Source organism: Bos taurus, chromosome 6, assembly GCF_002263795.3.
Source record: "Bos taurus isolate L1 Dominette 01449 registration number 42190680 breed Hereford chromosome 6, ARS-UCD2.0, whole genome shotgun sequence".
NCBI lineage: Eukaryota > Metazoa > Chordata > Mammalia > Artiodactyla > Bovidae > Bos > Bos taurus.
Genome location: NC_037333.1, coordinates 97,940,513 through 97,963,141, shown reverse-complemented (window position 1 = coordinate 97,963,141; position 22,629 = coordinate 97,940,513). Strand labels below are relative to the sequence as shown.

Sequence of the window (22,629 nt, the reverse complement as noted above, 5' to 3'; positions counted from 1 at the left end):
GTATGGCAACCCACTCCAGTATTCTTGCCTAGAGAATTCTATGGACAGAGGAGCCTGGTGGGCTACAGTCCATGGGGTCGCAAAGAGTTGGACATGACTAAGCGACTTCACTTTCACTTTTCACTTTCATGCATTGGAGAAGGAAACGGCAACCCACTCCAGTGTTCTTGCCTGGAGAATCCCAGGGACGGGGGAGCCTGGTGGGCTGCGATCTATGGGGTCACACAGAGTCGGACACAACTGAAGCGACTTAGCAGCAGCAGCAGCAAGAAGCTAACACTTTCACTTTTTCTAAAAATTTTACTTTAAGAAAGGGAATTTAGGGATTTTAAAGCAAGTGGCATGAGTCCCTGTGTTAGACTGGGAATTGAATTAATAGATACTTACTACATACCAGGACAGATGTTTTCATATATAGCAATGTCAGCATTTGCCCATTCCAGGTTTTGTTTTTTTTTTTAATCAATACTTCTTATTTAGGAAATTATTCACTCTTTTTTTTTTTTAATTAAACCCAGAAAATTTTATCCTTACCCTAAACGACTCAACACAACAAATATATGAAGCACTAGAAGAATATTTAAGATACAATTTTTGCCCTGGAGTAATTTTTAGCTTTGGGGTCTCTAGGGAAGTACTTAAGGACAGTTTTCCTTTTTGATATATTGGCTAAACTGATTTTGGTTACCTATACTGATAACCAAAACATTGTTTTTTATTATAAAGCAGTTTTCTGTCAAGAACATAGTCTTGCTGGTACATTGCTCTTTATTTAATAGTATACACACACCCGTAGCAGAAGCAGCTTTCTGTATATGTTAACTATACTGATTTTCCCAGTAAATAATTTTTAAAGTAATGGATAATTCTTTCATGAGGCCAGGAGTATATCTGTAACATTCAGACCTGAACCACACATTACCTATACAACTTACTCTTATTTGTTAACCATTTCTTACGTATCATGTGCCAACTCTGATCAAACAGTAGGAGCATCTGATACCCTGTCTTGTGAAGATACATCCCGCAGGAGCATTCTAGGATTGATTAGCAACGTCTGCTGCGAGTATAAGAAAGAGATCCTGAAGTACCCTTGTCATGCACTCTGACCCTGTTTCCTGGTCCAAAAAGCAAATCTCTTTACTGTTCCTCATGCCTTCCACACTCTTTTTGCCCCCTAGGCATTTCCTCACATTATTTTCACTGTCTAGAATGTCTACTATCTTGCCTATACAAGAATCACATACTCTCCAGTCAGCCTTCCCAAGTTTCTCCAGAACAAATGATAAAAACAACAACAACAAAAAAAACCAAGAAACCTGTTCCCAAATCATATGTTTGGACTTCAGCTCAGGTCCCTGGGTCAGAGGTTTATCTTACATCCCCCATGGGGTCAAAGAGATTCACAAAATAGACTTGTTTTTTGCTTCTTCTTTTTTTTTTTTTTTTTACACTTTTATTTGTTATAATAGTTTCAGGCGAACAGCGAAGGGACTCAGCCATACATATGCATGTATCCATTCTCCCCCAAACTCCCCTCTGTCCAGGCTGCCAGGTAACACTGAGCAGAGTTCCCTGTGCTCTATAGTAGGACTTTAGTTGAACCCATTTTAAATATCACAGTGTGTACATGTCCATCCCGACTCCCTAACTGTCCTTTCCCCCACCTTTCCTCCTCCCACCACCCCCACCCCCTAGGCAACCATACATTCGTTCTCTAATTCTGTGAATCTCTTTCTAGAACAGACTTGTTTTGATTGAAAATGTATGCCACCACTTCCTCTGAATTATTCTACCTGTCTTTGGTGCTATGCAAGCGTCTCTGCAGTTTTAGGTCTTTTATTTCACTACTGAAGAGTCCTACCTGATGAGTTCTCTTCTTCGTTTCTCCTCCTTGTTCAAAGTTCTCATATCTCCTCTCTGGCTTTGTACCTACACCCAGTACCAAAACAAGGCCAGACTCGCTGGATAAAAAGATTTTGAATGAATTATTCTTTTCTTATCCTCTTTTGATTTGGTTCTCAGAAGAATCAGTGGTTGGGAAAGCAGTCAAACAAATATGATGTAAATTTAAAAGCAGTCAGATTAGGCACTAAAACAGCTGGTCCCCTTCACCACTCTTACATTTTTTATCAGCCCCTCTCCCTTAAGAAGCACTTTGGTACTTATTGAATACATAGATTCCTCAATCCCTTTCTAGACTTTATAAGTTAAATCCAAATTTCTAGGGATGTATAATTTTAAAACCCCCTCAACTGGTTCTTACCCACAGTAAATTTTTAAAAAATAGAAGAAAACTTTGTCGATTATAAGCAAGTTTTCTATTGTATTTAAATAAGTTATATCACAAATGTTAGCTAACAAGGTGACAGTGATTTTCTAAGACAGAATATCTGTAAACAAGCCAGTGGAAAATAACTTCTATGTAGAATATTTTAATTAATAAGACTCCTTTATAATGAGAAATACAAAACACTTCTACATAGAAACTGAAAAGCTGTGTCTTACCCTTCATGAATTTAAATTCACTCGGTTGGGCAAGGGAATATTATCCATTCTCATGACTTCTAACCGTCACCTCTCTGCTAATTAGTTCAGCAATATCCTAGTGCATATCTACTGTATCTATCTGTAATCGAGCATGAGGAAGAACGTGCTGCACAGTCAGGACTGGGAAGCACAGCGGTAGAATCTTTGGCTGGAGACTTCCTTAGCAACATAGGGGAGGAAGACTGAAGGGAGCAAAGCAGCGGGAAATGTGGGTAGAGGCTGCCCTCCAACTAGTGAAGGGAAGTATTGAAAGTGACCCGGGACCAAACCACAGAGCACGCGGACTTCCCTGGTGATCCGGTGGCTAAAACTCCTCCCTCCCAAGGCCGGGATCCCAGGTTCGATCCCTGGTCAGGGAACTAGATCCCACACGCTGCAGCCAAAAATTCTTATGCGGCAACGAAGATCAAAGATCCCGTGTGCCTCAACTAAACCCAGCACAGCCAAATAAATAAAGAAATACTAAACAATAAAATTAAAAACTATAGAGCATGGCATAGTTAGATTCAATACAAGAAAAGAGAAAGGTTTAGCATTAGTCATTAATGAAATCAAAGACATTTTCTCTCTTGAGAGTTCTTACTGGGTAACAGCCCACAAGACTTGATCACTGAATGAAATGTAAAAAGTATAGGGAGGACACCCTTTCCCAGTGGTTTTGCAACCACTGGGTTTTTCTGTGGGGCTTAAAGCCTCTTTTTTCAGAGAAACACTCACAAAGAGAAATTCATCTTTTTCCAAGTTAAACTTTAGCTGTCAGGATACCACTAGTAATTAGTTGGCTAATGCTGACATTAGCCTGAAACATCTGCTTTCATAACATCAATTTTATGGAGAAATAAACAACTTTATCTCACAGAGTTCTCCTACAGAGCAACTGAGAGAATGCCTATGAACTTGCTTTGTAAAAACTGATTATAATGACCGTTAAATAAAAATACTTCAAATGCAAAATAGTTGTCTTGAAAATAGCACACACAAAAAAATCATCTTGCTGATAAAAGAGGAATTGGTGAATGGGGAAAACACACACACACACACATACACAACCGGACAACCTGAGAATGGAATCCTCATCCCTTCTCTTTTATGCTGCTTTTCTATCTTTTATATTTTTAATTCTCAAATATCAGCAAGAGTCTGGAAATGTCATGCCAAGTTAGTTGAATGTGACTGACTCCAACCAAAGGAGGTGCAGTGAAATGCTTTCTGAACTGATATCTATGTTATATCCAACCAATACAGTTAGGTGTTAAATAATTTTTTGGTTTTGTTTTCACAGGCAGTACCCTTTTGAACTCAGTCTTGAAAATGAACCCAGTTGTTTCACAGCCAGGTTACAGCTCGGCGGTCTCGGCGTCCAGTGACTGGCAGACTGGCATCTTTGACTGCTTTGATGACATAGGGATCTGTAAGTAAACGTAGCTGTTGCTTTCTCCCGAGCTACAATCATGCAGTCACTGCCATAACAAAAATGGCTTGCTTATCCTCTCATTGAGATCCACGTGTTATTCTAGAGATCAGCGGTCACAAGGTGGAACACCTGGGCAGACTTTACTAGTGGATATGTTTTGTCTGTCCTGTACATAATGGCCCCTCTTGCTGTATTAACTTTAAAACAGTAGAAACCATATAAAAGTCAGATTCCAGGGACTTCCTTGGCAGTCCAGGGGTTAGGACTCCTCGCTTCCAGTACAGGGGGCCCCAGTCAGGGAACTAAGATCCAGCATGCCACAGGACGTGGTGTGCCTCTCAGATCAGATTCCACATAAAAATGCAGCTTTCTAATCTAGATTTCCAGCTCCCCTTGAAAATTTGGAAAATCTGGAAAGAGGAGTCCTCTGTCTCAACTGGCAGAAGTCAGCTGCTGCCAAGCTGACTTGTTGTTGCTGTTGTTGTTCAGTCGCAAAGTCGTGTCCGACTCTTTGGGACCCCATGAACTGCAGCACAGCAGGCTTCCCTGTCCTTCACTATCTCCCGGAGTTTGCTCAAACTCATGTCCATTGAGTTCATGATGCTATGCAATTATCGCAGTCTCTGCAACCCCCTTCTCCTTTTGCCCTCAATCTTTCCCAGCCTCAGGGTCTTTTCCAGTGAGTCCGCTCTTCACATCAGGTGGCCAAAGTTCTGCAGCTTCAGCTTCAGCATCAGTCCTTCCAATGAATATTCAGGACTGATTCCCTTTAGGATTGAATGGTTTGATCTTGCAGTCCAGGGGACTCTTAAGAGTCTTCCAACCCCCTTAGTTAACCCTCTTCAAAGGGACCTCCACTCTAGAGTTTGCCATATTCATGTCCATCACCCACTGTTGGCTGGTTTGTGTTTTTTTCAACCAGTTTTATTCATTCATTTTACCTGCCTGCCTTGAATTTATTATCCTTATCCAGACCGATCATCGGGCTTTATATTTCCCACCTCATTAGCACCCCCATGTTCTTGATGTGCTTCTCCACTCTTCCCTTTACCTCCTCTTTTCCCTACAGGGTTGAGTCTGTGTTTCCAGATTTCAACATTCTTGTGACTCTTGTGGTCAGTGCATTTCAGGAAGCTTTCGGGTTTTTAGCTTTCCTAACCTTAAATTCTTTCACAGCACCAGACACACTTTGGTGTAAGACAAATTCCTGTTTCAGAGTCTATTGCCCAAAGGGATGTAGACATTCTCTGTGTGGCTAGTCTTTCCACTGTCTTGAGAAAGAGCCTTTTGTGTGTGTGTGTATATGATGGAAGTTCCAAGTTCTGTGGAGATAGCCTTTGGCTGAAAACCATCAATCAAAAAATAAGAGTTTTCTTATCTTATCTAGGGTACAGCCATGACAAAACTCCACCCTAGCGCTTTTCAAAATAAGCTTGAACTCAGCACGTTTGAGAACAGTTTCCTGTTTGTCACTATTTTCTTAGGTCATTTTTTGTCTCACACAGACTCTTAAAAGTGAAACTTCACTATACTTTTTAAGTTTTTATGTCAATATCCCTTAACTTTTACTTGCTTCGATACTCGTAACAATAATAAAACTTTCCTCTTTGCCAGAATGACCATCTAGAATCTGTTTCCTACTGCTTTTCTCGTTTTTTCAATTATTTCTTTACTCAGTGCTTTCTGATCCTAAGCACCTTCCCACAGTTTCCAGAGGGTTGCTCAGACATTCTGACACCACAAACTTCCTATTCCCATATGCTCCAAATGTAAACAAGGATAAGGAAGAAAGATAATTTGGACATGCTCAGATCAACAAGGCAGGAACTTTTTTTTTTTGGATGACTATTTTGATGATTTAATGAGTTAAAGTTGTCGAGGGGAGAAGTTAGCAATTATTTTTTAAGCAATTTTTTTCCTAAACGTTTTATTTTGTATAGGGGTATAGCCGATTATTCTGAAGATCAGCCCTGGGATAGGGAGGCCTGGCGTGCTACGATTCATGGGGTCGCAAAGAGTCGAACACGACTGAGCAACTGATCTGATCTGATAGCCGATTAACAAACAATGTTGTGACAGGTCTCAGGTGAACAGCGAAGGGACTCAGCCATATGTATACATGTATCCATTCTCCCCCAGACTCCCCTCCCATCCTGGCAAGGCAGGCGTTTTTGCAGTTAAATCTGACCTGGCATATGACGAGCAAATTTCCCCAGTGTGTGTAGGATCTAGAAGCAAGACATAAAGAGCCAGGTGACCCCACTGTTTCCACCAAGTGTCCACTAAGGCCATTTCCTGAGTATGTATTTTCTTGAAAGCGGTGTGTGTGTGTTTGTGTGATCAGTTGTGTTCGACTCTGCAACTCTATGGACTGTAGCCCACCAGGCTCCTCCGTCCATGGGATTCTCCAGCAAGAACACTGGAGTGGGTTGCCATGACCTCCTCCAGGGGATCTTCCCAACCCAGGGATCGAACCCATATCTCTTATGTCTCCTGCATTGGCAGGTGGGTTCTTTACCACTGAGCCACCCGGGAAGCCCGTGGAAGAGGTGTGATTAAATCAGCCTCCTTACAATCTTGACTGATTTCTGTGATTTCACCCTGCGCTCAGGTCTCTGTGGGGCTCTCTTTCCCCTGTGCCTTTCATGTCAGATTGCCTCTGACATGAACGAATGCTGCCTATGGGGATCAAGTGTCGCCATGAGGACAATGTATCGGACCCGATACGGCATCCCGGTGAGTCACCCATGTCCACCAGGAAGTAGTCACCCCGACAGCCCAACGGCCCTCCTTCAGTCTGACCGCATCTCCATGATTGCCCTCCTCACCATCATGACTTGACCCTAGCCTTTTCTCCACTGCCATCCTAAACATTTTTTCCTTTAAACTTTAAACTTTTTATTTTGTATTGGGGTATAGGTGATAAAAAATGCTGTAACAATTTCAGGTGTACAGCGAATGGATTCAGGCATACACATAAACGTATCCATTCTCTCCCAAACCCTGCTCCCATCCAGGCTGCCACATAACATTGAGCAGAGTTCCATGTGCTGTACAGTAGGTCCTTGTTGGTTACCCATTTTGGATATAGCAGTGTGTACATGACCTTCTCAAACTCCCTAACTATCCCTTACCCCCGCATCTTAAACTTTATAAATGATTTACAGAGACTATCTATCTATCCCTTGGGATATATTCACAATAAAACTTTTTAGTGATCCAATAGATGTGTCTCTGAAAAAGCTGTTGGAGATGAGCAGGTGAGGGATGAAGGTCAGCCCAGAGTCTCTCCTGGCTTTACTCAGAGTCAGACTGGACTCTGCAGGGTGGGTAGCTGTTGCTTAGAAAGCCTTAGGTGAAAAATGGGTGTATATAGATTCCCCCCAGAGCTGGCACATTTTTGAGCCAGTTACCTCACTGATAACTCGTAAAACAGTGTTTGTTCACTCAAAAGATATTATTGAGCACCTAGAACCTTGTTAAGTCATAAGCTAGTGTTCACTCATTCAACGGGGATTTACTGAATATGCGGAATATACCAAGGACTATTACAGATGCTAAAGACACACCAGTGAACAAAGGAAATAAAAATTCCTGTCTTTGTGGAGCTCACTTCAATTTTTTTGAGATTTTTATTTTAACATAATTTCAGACTTAAAGTCACAGAAATGGTACAAAGACTTCCTATACACTCTTCACCCAGATTCCCCCAATATTTAAAAACGTACCAGATTTGATTGATTTTCTCTCTTTCTTGTCTCTATTTATCTATTCTATTTTTTTTTCTGAATCATTTGAGAGTAAATTATAAACTGGATACCCTATTATCTCTATTTCAGTGTGCATTTCCTAAAAACAAGGACATTCTCTTATTTTATCACCATGTGATTATCAAAAGGAAATTAACATTGATACAGTACTATTAGCTAATCCGTGGGTATTATTTAAACTTTACCAATTATCCCAATAACTTTCTTTAGATGAAAAAAAAAAAAAAAATCAGTTGTCTGGACCAGCTTCCGCCAGTGCCTGGCCTTTACTTTCTTTCTTGACCATCCAGGGCAACAAAAATGTGAAATTCTGCCCTCAGCTGAGCTGAGTAAGGGCCCCTGGCAGTTGTCTGGAGATGTCTGTGGCATCTGTCTTCCCTAGAACTCCCTCAAGGGAGTGGTGGCAAAGCTGCAGGGATGAGATGGAGAAGCTGAGGAGTTAAGCCAGCTGTTTGCCCTCTCTTGAAGAAGAAGATAGGGTAACATGGGTGTGTGTGCCCGCATCACTTGAGGCACAGAATGCCTGTGGACAGTATTAGAGGGTGTGGGTGGGGAATAATCTGAAGGGAGATCTAATGATGGAAGCAGACAGAGCCTGGCGAGTGATTCTGTCAATGGAAAATTGCAATCATGCAGGGGCTGGGAGGGTTAAGATGAACTGGGGCCACTGGAACTGAATGACAGCTGTCATTCAGTTGTCTTCTATAATATGGAAGATTTTCTCAGTCTTTGTCTTTTTTTTTTTTTAATGAATACAGATCAGTTATTTCGTAGACTATCCCTCAATTTGGTTTGTCAAATGTTTCCTCATGATAAGGCTTTGGTTTTACACTTTTGGCATCAACTCTACAAAAGTGATGCTCTGTTCGCCTTGCACCACATGACATCAAGTTGTCTCATTGTGTGTAATGTTCACGTTGATTGCTTAGTTAAGATAGTGTCTGTCAAGATTCTCCACCACAAAGTTGCTACTCTCCCCTTTATAATGGATAAGGATCTGGTAGAGAGATGTAAATCAAACTTTCACCCACTAGTTCTAACATCTGTGATAGATTGTTGCCTCCATCAGTTATTACAGTGATGGTTGTCAATGGGAGAGCTTAGACACTAATGGAAGAAAACAGTTACAATATAATTAAGAATGCTGCTGCTGCTGCTGCTAAGTCACTTTAGTCGAGTCTGACACTGTGAGACCCCATGGACGGCAGCCCACCAGGCTCCTCCGTCCATGGGATTTTCCAGGCAAGAGTACTGGAGTGGGTTGCTATTGCCTTCTCCGATAACTAAGAATAAGTAAGAATATAATGTATAGGTTGGTGATACGTACAACAGAGGAAAATGAAGCAAGGAAGAGGAATTTAGTGTTGAAAGGTTCTAATTTTAAATCGCATTATCAGGAAAGACTCAATAAGAAGGTAAAGACCTAGTCTACGCCTCAGTTCAGTTGCTCAGTCGTGTCCGACTCTGCAACCCCATGAATCGCAGCATGCCAGGCTTCCCTGTCCTTCACCAACTCCTAGAGTTTACTCAAATTCACGTCCATCGAGTCGGTGATGCCATCCAGCCATCTCATCCTCTGTCGTCCACTTCTCCTCCTGCCCCCAATCCCTCCCAGCATCAGAGTCTTTTCCAATGAGTCAACTCTTTGCATGAGGTGGCCAACGTACTGGAGTTTCAGCTCTAGCATCATTCCTTCCAAAGAAATGCCAGGGCTGATCTCCTTCAGAATGGACTGGTTGGATCTCCTTGCAGTCCAAGGGACCCTCAAGAGTCTTCTCCAACATCACAGTTCAAAAGCATCAATTCTTCAGCGCTCAGCTTTCTTCACAGTCCAACTTTCACATCCATACATGACCACTGGAAAAACCACAGCCTTGACTAGATGGACCTTTGTTGGCAAAGTAATGTCTCTGCTTTTGAATATGCTATCTAGGTTGGTCATAACTTTCCTTCCAAGGAGTCAGCGTCTTTTAATTTCATGGCTGCAATCTTTTTGCAGTGATTTTGGAGCCCAAAAAAATAGTCTGACACTGTTTCCGCCTATACCACCCTAAATATCCTCAGTCTCTTCTGACCTCAGTATCTAAACAGTGTCGGGCCTGACTAGTGCTTGAACTGGGGAGAAAGTAAAGACCTAAAAGGATGAGAGGATGACTCATCTTCGAAAGGTCCAGGCAGAGGAATGAGCTAGAGCCAAGGTGCAGAAGTAGAGTTTACCTAGAGGGTCCGAGACATAGCAAGCAGCCAAAGAGGTGGAAAGACTGGACGTGGGGTGGGAGATGGGGAGTGGTAACAGAAGAAGAGAATATCACAGCAGGACCTTGCAGACCATTTTAAGAAATCTAGCTTTCATTTTAAGTGATCTGGAAAGCGTTTAAAATGCTTTTAAACACAGAGGTGACCTGAAAACTTAGCCTGTCACTCATTGTAACCAATAACAATTCATCTCCCTAAGCCTTGGCTCTCTGATAAAATGGTAACAATGATACCTCCCCTAAGGTGGTGCAGTAAGAGTCACAGCAGATAATGCCGGGAAAGGACTTAGCACAGGGTCTGGCAAGTGACAAGTGCTCGTGAGTCACTATTATAATTTTTGTTCTTAGCTCAGCTGTCTTCTGGCAGCCTGCATTCCTCCCGTGGGCTTGCTCAGTTGCCTCTCTCAGCACTCCCTGTGCTCTCATTTACATCCCTCAAAAGGCAGCAGAACTTAATACAAGGGTTCTTAACTTCGTGACTGTTCCACAAACTTCCCAAAACCATACGCTGAGTGTCGGGTGTACGTACTTGTGCACGCAGTTGTGTACATGGATGTATGTAGTTGTGAGTATGGGAGTGAGATTCTCAAAGTGGTCCGTAAGGGGGTAGAGGAAGGAGAGCGTAGCTGCATTCTGGAGATAAGTTTCTGGAAACAGCTCAGCAAACAGCTCACTTTGGGGCTCTCTGACAAGTCATTTGTTAGCATCAGTTTTCTCACCTTTCATGAGAAAGTTGTGCAAGATGATTTCTAAGGTCTTCCTAGGGTCTAGGATTCTATAATAAGTTTTCTTGGTGTCTATTCTATACGTGCATTTACAGACAGTGTATCTCTAGTGTTCTTTCTTAAAACAGACCTCTAAAATGGCTAATAAACCCTAGGACTGATTTGTGTAGTTCAGGTTCTCTGCTTTGTTCCCCCTTTACATCTATGCAAGCATTTATAAGGCTGCCCCAGCACAGACTCTCTGACCTCCCATTCCCTTCATGGACACAGACAGGCAAGAGAGCATCCCCTTGGCCAGGGCCACAACCTCCACAGCAGAGGAGAAAGAGAAGAAACAACCACAGATTGAACTCCTATGTGCTGGAATACTGCCTGGACATATATTTGCTCACATACTACTTACACATGAAAAGCAGGAATGAGAAAGCCTTAAGGTCATAGAACATGGAAATGCTGAAATTTGGGCTCAAGTTTTTTTGTTGTTTTTTAAATTATTACTTTATTTTTTAAAATTGAAATGTAAACAAAATTTACAATGTTGTGTTCATTTCTGTACAGCAATGTGAATCAGCTCTATGTATATATATAAAAACCCCTCCCTCTTGGACCTCCCACCCACCATGCTTCATCCCACACCCCTAGGTCATCATGGAGCACTGAGCTGAGCTCCCAGTGCTGTACAGCATCTTCCCACTAGCTATTGTATACAGGGTAGTGTATATATGTCTCTGCCACTCTCTCAATCCACCCCACCCCACGGGCTTATGTTTATTCTGACTTACAGTCAGGCCTGGTTCTTCCCACTTGACCATCTTGTCTTCCCAAGTCCGTGTGTATTGAGTCATGTACCACAACTCATTCATTTGCTCAGCAATTCTGTAACCAGTCCTCATGACCAGATTTTTTTTTTTTTAAACAGCTTTCAAACAAGTGAAGCACAAGTCCCCTTTTCCAAACAGAGTGATGAATGCAAAAATCTTTGTCTCTGGTACCATTTCCCAAGAAGATGTTCTGAGCAAGGCGTTTATGTCCCTTGCTAACTTCAGCATGGTTTAAACCCATAGTTCATGTCCTCTCATTTGAAAGAAGAATTTTTTTCTTCTCAATATTCTCTATATCTGTATTATGAAACAGACTTAGAATTAGGGTGTGTTTTCTAAAGGTTTCCCTAGGTTTCTCAGCAAATAATAATGGGACTTTTTTCTCCTACAAACTTCCTGAGATAAAGACAGGCATAGACATGCTGGAACAGAAAACTAGTTACATCCTTGACAAATATTTTCTTTTTTGTATTAATAACATATTATGTATATTCAATAAATGTTGGTTTAATGAAAGCTTAAAAGATGAATAAATATAAATAATGAATTCAAACATGGAAAAAAAAACCAAGCACTTTGAGGAAGGGTTAAAGGATTTGGATGATATTTCAGGGAAAAAGAAATGGTCAAGGGACCAAATTGTCTTCAAACTGAGTATCCGTTCCTTAATCTGATGAGGGTCAAGACATTAGATTTCTAACATGGTTATCTCATTGTCCAGTCTTTGTCCCACACACTTTCTCCGTCAGATAAAAATCAAAATCACTACAGCAAGGAAAAAAATTTATGAAAAGTAAATCATTTTTCTCATCACTTAGGAACTCCCAAACTTTATAGGCTAAATCTACTCTCTTTCTCTTTCCTGCTCACTCTCTGTCTCTGGGTCTCTCTGTTCACACTGGAAATTGGGAATTGTACTAAATTTAAAATATTTTTTTAATTTAAAAATTTTAAAAACTAAGTGCTATCCAAAAATGGAGGGCAAAATATATCAGTCAGTCAAGACACACAGTCACATAACCTGCTCATCAGATTAGACCCCTCGGATCAGCCAGTGCTGACTATACAGAGCAGGAGTCCCTTCTAGGGCATCTCTCCCCATAGGTCATCAAAGACCCAACTGGACCTCCCATGGAGAGGGCCTTCAAAACTCTGCAAAGCAGCTCATTCTACAGTTTTTCAAGAGACTCTTCATTCTCTAATTTCTTCTTTTGCCGGTAAGGTTTATATCCTCTCTCACTATGGACTGCCTCCCTTGCAGAACATGAGGGATGTCAATGAAAAAGATTAGAGGGATACAGGGTGACATATGACCTAGCACTATACTCACAATCAATTGGAAAAATTGGTGCATTACACAACTGGCTTTAAAGGGAACCATTCCACATCAGTAAAAATAGTAGGTAAATCAAAAGGTTTTTAAAAAGGAAAAAAATAGAGAACTCTTCTAGAACAGATAATAGAGAACTGTGGCTATGATTGTAACCTGCAGATCATTTGAAACGGTATGTTATTATGTAAAGGGTACTGGCTTGAGAGGAGAAAGACCAGTCACTGCCACCAGTTTATGTGATTTAGTTAGCAAGTCAGTTAACTTCACTTGGTCATCAAAAAAAAAAAACAGGAATGGGCTTCCCTGATGGCTCAGTGGTGAAGAATCCACATGCCAATGCAGGAGACATGGGTTCTATCCCTGATTTGGAAAGATCCCACATGCCATGGAGCAACTAAGCCTGTGTGTCACAACTATTGAGCCTGTGCTCTAGAGCCCAGGAGCCAAAACTACTGAAGCGCACACACCAAGAGCCCACGCTCTGCAACAAGAGAAGCCACTGAAATGAGAAGCCTGCACGCCGCAGCTAGAGAGTAGCCTCCGCTCACCGCAACTAAAGAAACGCCCGTGCAGTGACAAAGATCCAGCAGAGCCAAAAATAAATGAATAAATAAATGATTTTTTTATTAAAAGAAAAATAGCGATAAGATGATAAACAAGTGACATAAAATGTATGTTTTAAAGAGGTTTGAAAAGTGAAACAAGTGCAGGGAATTGCGTGACTATTCACAGGCTACCTGTTGATCCATTTGTTTGTTTTTTAACAGGGATCCATTTGCAAGGATTGCCTGTGTCTGACATTTTTACCGCTCTGTGCCCTTTGTCAACTCAAGCGAGATATTGAAAAGAGAAAAGCAATGAATGCTTTATAAAAAATGCTTGGTAAGTTAGCGGGACTTCTTTGATTTGTGAGTAGCAAAAGGAAGTCTCAAAGGTATCTTTGATTTCTGTGGTCCTCTATCTCACAGATCCATGAGATGGCCCTTGGCAAAGGGAGGGCAAATGACTTTCAATGGCCAGCCTGCACCAGTCAGTTGGGACTCAGCTTCCCAGGGAGCCTGGGTAGAGAGGGCTAGCCCTGATTGGATGGGAAAGAATTCTGGGATTTGTTAGGATGTCTGCCACAGGTGAAGTGGCTGTATGATGTACCAGATAAATGTGCCCCATACCCTCCATGTATATCTTCACAGCATCATGACCGAAGGTACCAGAGATATGTGTACAACCGAACATTCATTTCCCAAAGCCTACATCTCAGGTCGGCTGCTGTCAACAGTAACCCACTGAGATGTCACACTAACCGTGACTGTGTAATGGATCTAGTAATATGTTCTTGTCAACACCACAATATTAAAAGAGTAATTTATTCTCCAAAGTGGTAGAAAGCTACCTTAGTCTCTATGAATGAACTGTGGACAATTCAACCAGTTATCTAAAATGCCCAAAGCTCCCGTTTAGGAAGAAGAGTACTGCCTTTTTGGTGGTGATATTGTCAAAGCTGGGCAACTGCTCTTATGCCTAGTTTCCTAAGCTCTCCTGGTCACATTTTAAATCTTCTTAGTTCTTCCTATTTTTCTTAGGCAAGAGGATGATGGCTTACTCAGTCCTGTCTTTCCGTCTCTTGCTGCCAATCCCATGGAATTTATCATCCAAGTTTTATTTTCACCTGGAAAAGGCTATTCTCTAAAAGTCCTATCTCCTGAGAGGTCTCTGACAGCGTTTGATCAGGATACTGCATTCATCTGTGTGAACGGTTGGCATGGGCACAATCTGTCTCTCTCTCAGCTCTTTTGCCACATGCAGCACAAAATTGTGTCCTCTTCATGAACGTTTTAGCTCATTTCTTTTAGTGCCATTTTAGTGTCTTAGTATTTGTCTTCTGACTGCTTTCCTCAATGACTGATGTGCTTAACCCATTTACAAGCAGAGTCCAGATGGTGAGTTTTCTTATTCTTTTTCTTCCTTGTACCCTGCCTCCTGAGACACAGCTGTTGTTTCTCTTCCCAAGCAGTGACGTTTCTTTAAAGCCATTTGTTACCAATGCAATTCAGAATTTTGCCAAAGTAACCCTAGTCCCCGACATCAGTTCAGTTCAGTTGCTCAGTCGTATCTGACTCTGTGACCCCATGGACTGCAGCATGCCAGGCTTCCCTGTCCATCACCAACTCCCAGAGCTTGCTCAAACCCATGTCCATCAAGTCGGTGATGCCATCCAACCGTGTCATCCTCTGTTATCCCTTTCTCCTCCTGCTTTCAATCTTGCCCAGCATCAGGGTCTTTTCTAATGATTCAGTTCTTCACAGCAGGTGACCAAATTATTAGAGCTTCAGCTTCAGCATCAGCCCTTCCAATGAATATCTATGTAGTCCCCTACATAGAATGTGGTAATTTACTGGTCCATTATCCAATTAATGAAAAAGACTGTTCTGGGATCTCTGCCTTTTAGAGTCTCTTACCTTAGTGTGAATGATGATTCACTGACATTTGATAAGAGAAATTGTCTCTGGCAATCTACAGAGCATTCTGTTGGTTTACCTAACAACGTAGCAACGGTACCTGACATAGCAGTCAGTTAATAACTATTGTGGGTGAATAAATAGATGCAACTTTCAAGCAAGGAAGCATAGTAAGCTCTAACCTAGACACCTCGTTGAATCTTAGCTAGTGGTTGTGACTCATTCAAATATTGGGTTGACCAAAATGTTCATAAAATCTTATGGAAAAACCTGAATGAACTTCTTGACCAACTGAGTAAATTGTACTGAACCAGGGGTCATGATTTGATATAGATTTTAAATATGTAGCAATTTGGGAGCTTCCCTGGAGGTCCAGTGGTTAAGACTCTGCACTTTCATTGCAGAGGGCGTGGATTCAATGCCTGGTCGGAGAACCAAGCGTCCACATGCCATGTGCCAAATAAATAAATATTTAAAAATAAATAAATATGTAGCAATTTGGCAGTAAGATAGCAGTGGAATGAAAGTTTTGATACTTGGAACAAGGATAATGTAAAGATGGAATTCTTTCATTGATTTGGTCTTTCTTTTTCTGATTTCTACAGGTCAAGTTCACATGGTAGTGAAAGAAAATGCTGCAATGAAATACTGCATCTGTTCAGTGCTATCTCACCTTAAACCTTAGAAACTAATTCAGCTAATCATATGGCTTCAAAACATTTTTAATTTTTGATTTGCTTTGAAAGAAATACATTTCTAGTGCTCCTCTCTAAGATGACTGCCATTAAAAATTAGTGTCTTCAACAATTCTTGTGTCTTTAAATACTTCATCATGGAATTAACTTTCCCATATGCTTCTGTTTTTGTTGTTATTGTTGTTGTTTGTATTAGGGTATAGCCAATTAGGGGCTTCCCAGGTGGCATGAGTTTGATCCCCGGATTGGGAAGATCCCCTGGAGGAGGGTACAGCAACCCACTCCTGTACTTTTGCCTAGAGAACCCCACGGACAGAGGAGCCTGGCAGGCTACAGTCCATAGAGTTGCAAAGAATCAGACACAACTGAAGTGACTTAGCATGCACGCAGGTGACTCAATGATAAAGAATCCACCTGCCAATTTAGGAGATACAAGAGACACATGTTTGATCCCTGGGATGGGAAGATTCTCTGGAGGAGGAAATGGCAACCCACTCCAGTATTCTTGCTGTGATCATCCCATGGACAATGTAGCCTGGTGGGCTACACAGTCCATGGGTCTCCGAGTCAGACACGACTGAGCAACTGAGCCTGTCATAGCTGATTAACAATGTTGTGATGGTACCAGGTGAACAGCAAAAGGACTTAGCCACGCATGTGCATGTAACTATTCTCCCGCAGACTGCCCTCTCATCCAGGCTGCCACATAGCATACAATAGGTTTCTTTTTAAAAATGAGCCAAGTTTGTCAAAATGTCAAAGTTGAATGATGAGTATGTAGAGATGCTTCATTCTACTTTTCTACCTTTACATAAGTTTGAAAATGTCCAGTACAAAAAGTGTTTTAAATGTTGTCAAAATGCTTTTGTTATTTTGGATTTTCCTTGCACCCAGAGACCAGGTGTTACCCTGCAAGGCTCCTCACCCCAGGAAAGTGTGGTTTTCTCCCCCAGGGAGTTTCATCGGCCTTGGCAGGTCTTCACAGTAAATCATTTCCAGGAATTAATTGCCTAACAATGCAGAGTTTACTGTAGATTTTATACACACAGGGAGGATTTGTGCCATAAACCACACAGCAAACCACCTAATTAAAATTCGCATTGCACATCTCTGTCCTCTCCCAAGTCATCTCTGGTAGCAAGCCAGCCACAGGGACTCCACTTTCTTTTTCTTTTCTTTTTTCCCCCAGGTTAACTTGGCATTTTATTTCATTTTGTAATTTAGACATAGTTGACATATAACATTGCATTAGGGGTGTGTGTGTGTGTGTGTGTGTGTGTGTGCACTTAGTCACTCAATCATGTCCAACTCCTTGCGACCCCATGGACTGTGTAGCCCGCCAGGCTTCTCTGTCCATGGGTATACAACATAACAATTTGATACATGTATACATTGCAAAATGGTCACCACAATCATTTTACTTCACATTCATCACGGCACAGTTATAAGATTTTTTTCTTGTGATGAGAACTTTCAAAATCTACTCTCTCAGCAACTTTCAAGTATGCAATAAAGAAAAGTGAAATGGCATTTACAAGGTCAGCAATATATACAGAATGGCAGTGCTGGGTCCAGAGAGCAGGGTTTGAGTCCTATTTTGTTGCTCATGACAGTACCCTAAAGTTTTTTTTCTTCTTATAAAAATTAACCCTAGGACTTCCCTGGTGGTCCAGTGGTTAAGAATCCGCCTGCAATGCAGGAAATACAGGTTCTATCCCTGGTCAGGGAGCTAAGATTCCACAGGCCACGGGGCACCTAAGCTCATGCACCACAGCTACTGAGCCTGCGGGAAACGGACCCTGTGTTCTGCAACGAGAGAAGCCCCTGCAGTGAGAAGCCCACGCGTCACAACTACAGAGCAGCCCCCGCTTGCCATAGCTGGAGAAAACCCGCATGCAGAAACAAGGGCCCAGTGCAGCCAAGAATTAATACATCAAATTTTAAAACCTGGCCCTAGTGCTCAGGCTTCCAAGGATTGCTATAAAAAATGACAGAATACCCTGTCTGTTGCCTTCCTAGCAGTCTTCATCTTTCTGTGTTTTTTTTTTTTCTTTTTTTAATTTAATTTTATTTTTTAACTTTACAATATTGTATTGTGCTGGGAGCCGGCATATTGCATATTGAGTGCATATTGCATATTGCATATTGAGTGCAGCACTTTCCACATATTGGTTTTGCCATATATCAAAATGAATCCACCACAGGTATACATGTGTTCCCCATCCTGAACCCTCCTCCGTCCTCCCTCCCTGTACCATCCCTCTGGGTCGTCCCAGTGCACCAGCCCCAAGCATCCAGTATTGTGCATCGAACCTGGACTGGCAACTCGTTTCATATATGATATTATACATGTTTCAATGCCATTCACCCAAATCATCCCTCCCTCTCCCTCTCCCACCGAGACCAAAAGATTGTTCTATACATCAGTGTCTCTTTTGCTGTCTTGTATACAGGGTTATTGTTACCATCTTTCTAAATTCCATATACACGCCAGTCAGAATGACTACGATCCAAAAGTCTATAAGCAATAAATGTTGGAGAGGGTGTGGAGAAAAGGGAACCCTCTTACACTGTTGGTGGGAATGCAAACTAGTACAACCACTATGGAGAACAGTGTGGAGATTCCTTAAAAAACTGGAAATAAAACTGCCTTATGACCCAGCAATCCCACTGCTGGGCATACACACTGAGGAAACCAGAATTGAAAGAGACACATGTACCCCAATGTTCATCTCAGCACTGTTTATAATAGCCAGGACATAGAAGCAACCTAGATGTCATCAGCAGATGAATGGATAAGAAAGCTGTGGTACATGTACACAATGGAGTATTACTCAGCCATTAAAAAGAATACATTTGAATCAGTTCTAATGAGGTGGATGAAACTGGAGCCTATTATACAGAGTGAAGTAAGCCAGAAGGAAAAACACCAATACAGTATACTTTCTGTGTTTTGTTTTAACACCTGCATCGATGGTAATTGATAAGCATCATGAAAACAGAGACAGATCATATTGATCTTAATTTCCTTCTTACTCACCCAGCACATGGAAAATATTGTGGCAAGAAGTCACTAGGTTAGGTTCAAAGGTATAAGAGGTGGCAAGAATTGTAATCAGATAAGACATTTGTGCAAAATGAAACTATTTGGAGTTTTTTCCTAGTCATTTTCCTTATGACAATATGGGGTGATGTGCCTACTATTTTATAAATTGTTTTGTTTTATGGCTTAACCACAAATATATGAAAGATTTCTCATATTAGTAAATATCAAAAATAAGCAGTACAATGTTACTGACTATAGTCAGCATGTTGTACTTTGTATCCCCATGACTTATTCACTAGAAGTTTGTATCTTGGTACCACCCTCATTTGCCCACCTCCCACCTCTGGCACCCACCAATCTGTTCTCTGTATCTATGAATCTGGGTGTTTTTGGTTTTGATTTGGTTTGGTTTTTTAGATTCCACACGTATGTGAGATCATATGATATTTGTCTTTCTCTGTCTGACGTATTTCACTAATCGTAATGCCTTTACGTGTACATGTTTACACCCACACACACAGATTTCCTTTATCCATGCATCTGTCTTGGTTGTTTCCATGTATTAGCTAAGAAGGCAATGGCACCCCACTCCAGTACTCTTGCCTGGAAAATCCCATGGACAGAGGAGCCTGGTAGGCTGCAGTCCATGGGGTTGCTAAGAGTCAGACATGACTGAGCGATTTCACTTTCACTTTTCACTTTCATGCATTGGAGAAGGAAAGGGCAACCCACTCTAGTGTTCTTGCCTGGAGAATCCCAGGGACAGCGGAGCCTGATGGGCTGCCGTCTATGGGGGTCCCACAGAGTTGGACACGACTGAATCGACTTAGCAGCAGTAGCAGCAGATAATGCTGCAGTGAACATGGGGGTGAAGCCCACATACCTTTCTGCTGCAGAGCAATTTAGTTCCATCTCAGCTTTCTAGTCCCAGAAACCATAGTCCCAGAGATGCAGAATGGGTCTCGTTATTGTTCAGTCTCTAAGTTGTGTCCTATTCTTTGCAACCCCATGGACTTCAGCACACCAGGCTTCCCTGTCCTTCTCTATTTTCCCGGAGCTTTCTCAAACTCATGTCCATTGAGTCAGTGATGCCATCCAACCATCTCATCCTCTGTTGCCCCCTTCTCCTCCTGCCCTCAATCTTTCTCAGCATCAGAGTATTTTTCAATGAGCTGACTCTCTGCATCAGGTGGCCAAAGTATTGGAGCTTCAGCATCAGTCCTTCCAATAATACTCAAGGTTGATTGGAATGGGTGTGGAACTCTGCTACTAAGCAAAATAATGTGCTTCCCATGTAGCTTATTTTAAAATTACTTTAAAGTTATGATAAATAAAAAAATTTTTTTTAATCTTTGATGTAGCTGATGACAGTTTTTAGTAGTCTCAGTTTCCCACTCTTGATATTATGCTGTATCCCATATATTCCCAGTGGCTAAGGCTCCCTCATACCAGGCCAGTTCCCTGTGTGTTAGTTGCTCAGTCGTGTCTGACTCTTTGTGACTCCCACAGACTGTAACCCACTAGGCTCCTCCGTCCCTGGGATTTTCCAGGGACTAGAATACTAGAGTCGGAGAAGGCAATGGCACCCCACTCCAGTACTCTTGCCTGGAAAATCCCATGGACGGAGGAGCCTTGTAGGCTGCAGTCCATGGGGTTGCAAAGAGTCAGACACGACTGAGCGACTTCACTTTCACTTTTCACTTTCAGGCATTGGAGAAGAAAATGGCAACCCACTCCAGTGTTCTTGCCTGGAGAATCCCAGGGACAGAGGAGCCTGGTGGGCTGCCGTCTATGGAGTCGCACAGAGTCGGACATGACTGAAGCGACTTAGCAGCAGCAGCAGCAGCAGCAGCAGAATACTAGAGTGGGTACCCATCGACTTCTCCAAGGAATCTTCCCGACCCAGGGATCAAACCCTGGTCTTCTGCATTGCGAGCAGATGGCCATCTGAGTCACCAGGGAAACCTCCTAAAACCAAAACCTCCTTAAATGCTACTTCGTGCTAGAAGCAAATTGCTAGAGACAAGAAGGAGCAGCTCTTCAGAGGAGGTTGAGGTTGGGGAGAAGACAAGTATTAATAGAAGATCTACAAATTGATAAAGCCAAGGACAGCAGAAGAGAATTCATTTCACTTGTCCAGGGTATGTAATGATTATCCACACATTCTATCTGCCATGGATGCTCTATCAGAGTCAGCTGTTGCTGCTTAAGGGCTTAAACAACAGCCATTTCTTCTACTCAAGAGTCAATAATTTATGGGACTTCCCTGGTGGTGCAGAGGATAGGAATTCACCTGCCAATGCAGAGGACACAGGTTCAATCCTTGGTCTAGGAGGATCCCACATGCCACAAGGTAACTAATGCTATGCACCACAACTACTGAGCCCATGCTCCACAGCAAGCCACCACAATGAGAAGCAGCTAGAGAGCAGTCCTTGCTAGCCGCGTCTAGAGAAAGCCCATGTGCAGCAACAAAGACCCAGTGCAGCCAAAAATAAATTAATTATTAAAAAAAAAAAAAAGAGTTTATACTTTGGCGCTTCCCTGGTGGCTCAGATTGTAAAGAATCCACCTGCCAATGCAGGAGACTTGGGTTCGATCCCTGGGTCGGGAAAATCCCCTGGAGAAGGAAATGGCTACTCACTCCGGTATTCTTGCCTAGAGAATTCCATAGACAGAGGCGCCTGGTGCACTACAGTCCAGAGAGTCGAAAAGAGTCAGACACGACTGAGTGACTTTCATACTTTGGGTAGGATACTCTGCCTCTGCTCACGCAGTGTGAACTGGGGAAGCTCAACCAGGGCTGGGAAAGAATGCTGCCTCTTGGCTGTGGTTCAGCCGGGCCTGAGCCTAAGGGATTGGGTTCCTCTCCACATTAGCCACGCCACCAGCTGCTCGGACTGTGTCACCGTGGGGTTGTTGGGTGTCCAGGGCAAGCATCTTGAGAAAACCATACGGAAGTGAGTGACATTTTTATGATCTAGTTTTAGGAGTCACACAGCTTCACTTCTGCTGAACTCTCTTTATTGAGGAAGTAGCAAAGGTCTGCCTGGTTTCAAGAGAGAGTGGACACAGACTCTTACTTTTTAAAAAAATAAATAAATAAATAAAGTTTATTGCATCCGGGGAAAACAAGAACAACTTCTTATTTAAAGAACCCCAGACTCTAACTCGGCAGTCCCCAACTTTTTTGGCACCAGGGACTGGTTTTGTGAGAGACAAAGGGGCTTCCCTGGTGGCTCAGTTGGTAAAGAACCTGCCTGCCAATGGAGAAGACATAAAGAAATGTGGGTTCAATCTCTGGGTCAGGAAGATTCTCTGGAGGAGGGAATGGCTCCCCACTCTAGTACTCTTGCCTGGAAAATCCCATGGATGAGGAGCCTGGTGGTCTACAGTCCATGGGGTGGCAAAAAGTTGGACACAACTGAGCGACTAACACTAATTTTTCTATGGATGGAGGTTGGGGGGATGGTTTTGGGATGATTCAAGTGCGTTAGTTAGTGTGCATTTTATTTCCATATTATTACATCAGTTCCACCTCATACCATCAGGCATTAGATCCTG

The 22,629-nt window shown here is 42.2% G+C and overlaps 1 protein-coding gene across 3 annotated transcripts in view; it reads left to right on the top strand.

The window, feature by feature from the left end:
• The window catches only part of PLAC8A (placenta associated 8 A), a 33,703-nt gene extending 17,572 nt beyond the window's left edge, over positions 1–16,131 (top strand). For 2 of the 3 annotated variants that reach the window (XR_009494763.1, XR_009494762.1), the window contains 5 exons: positions 3,833–3,961; positions 6,576–6,700; positions 12,640–12,752; positions 13,636–13,750; positions 15,930–16,131. Coding sequence is in view for 1 of the 3 variants with exons in the window: in NM_001025325.2 (NP_001020496.1) it covers positions 3,862–3,961; positions 6,576–6,700; positions 13,636–13,740 (330 nt within the window). In the remaining 2 variants the exon portion in view is untranslated. 3 annotated transcript variants of the gene reach the window in all.
• The last annotated feature ends 6,498 nt before the right edge of the window (positions 16,132–22,629 follow it).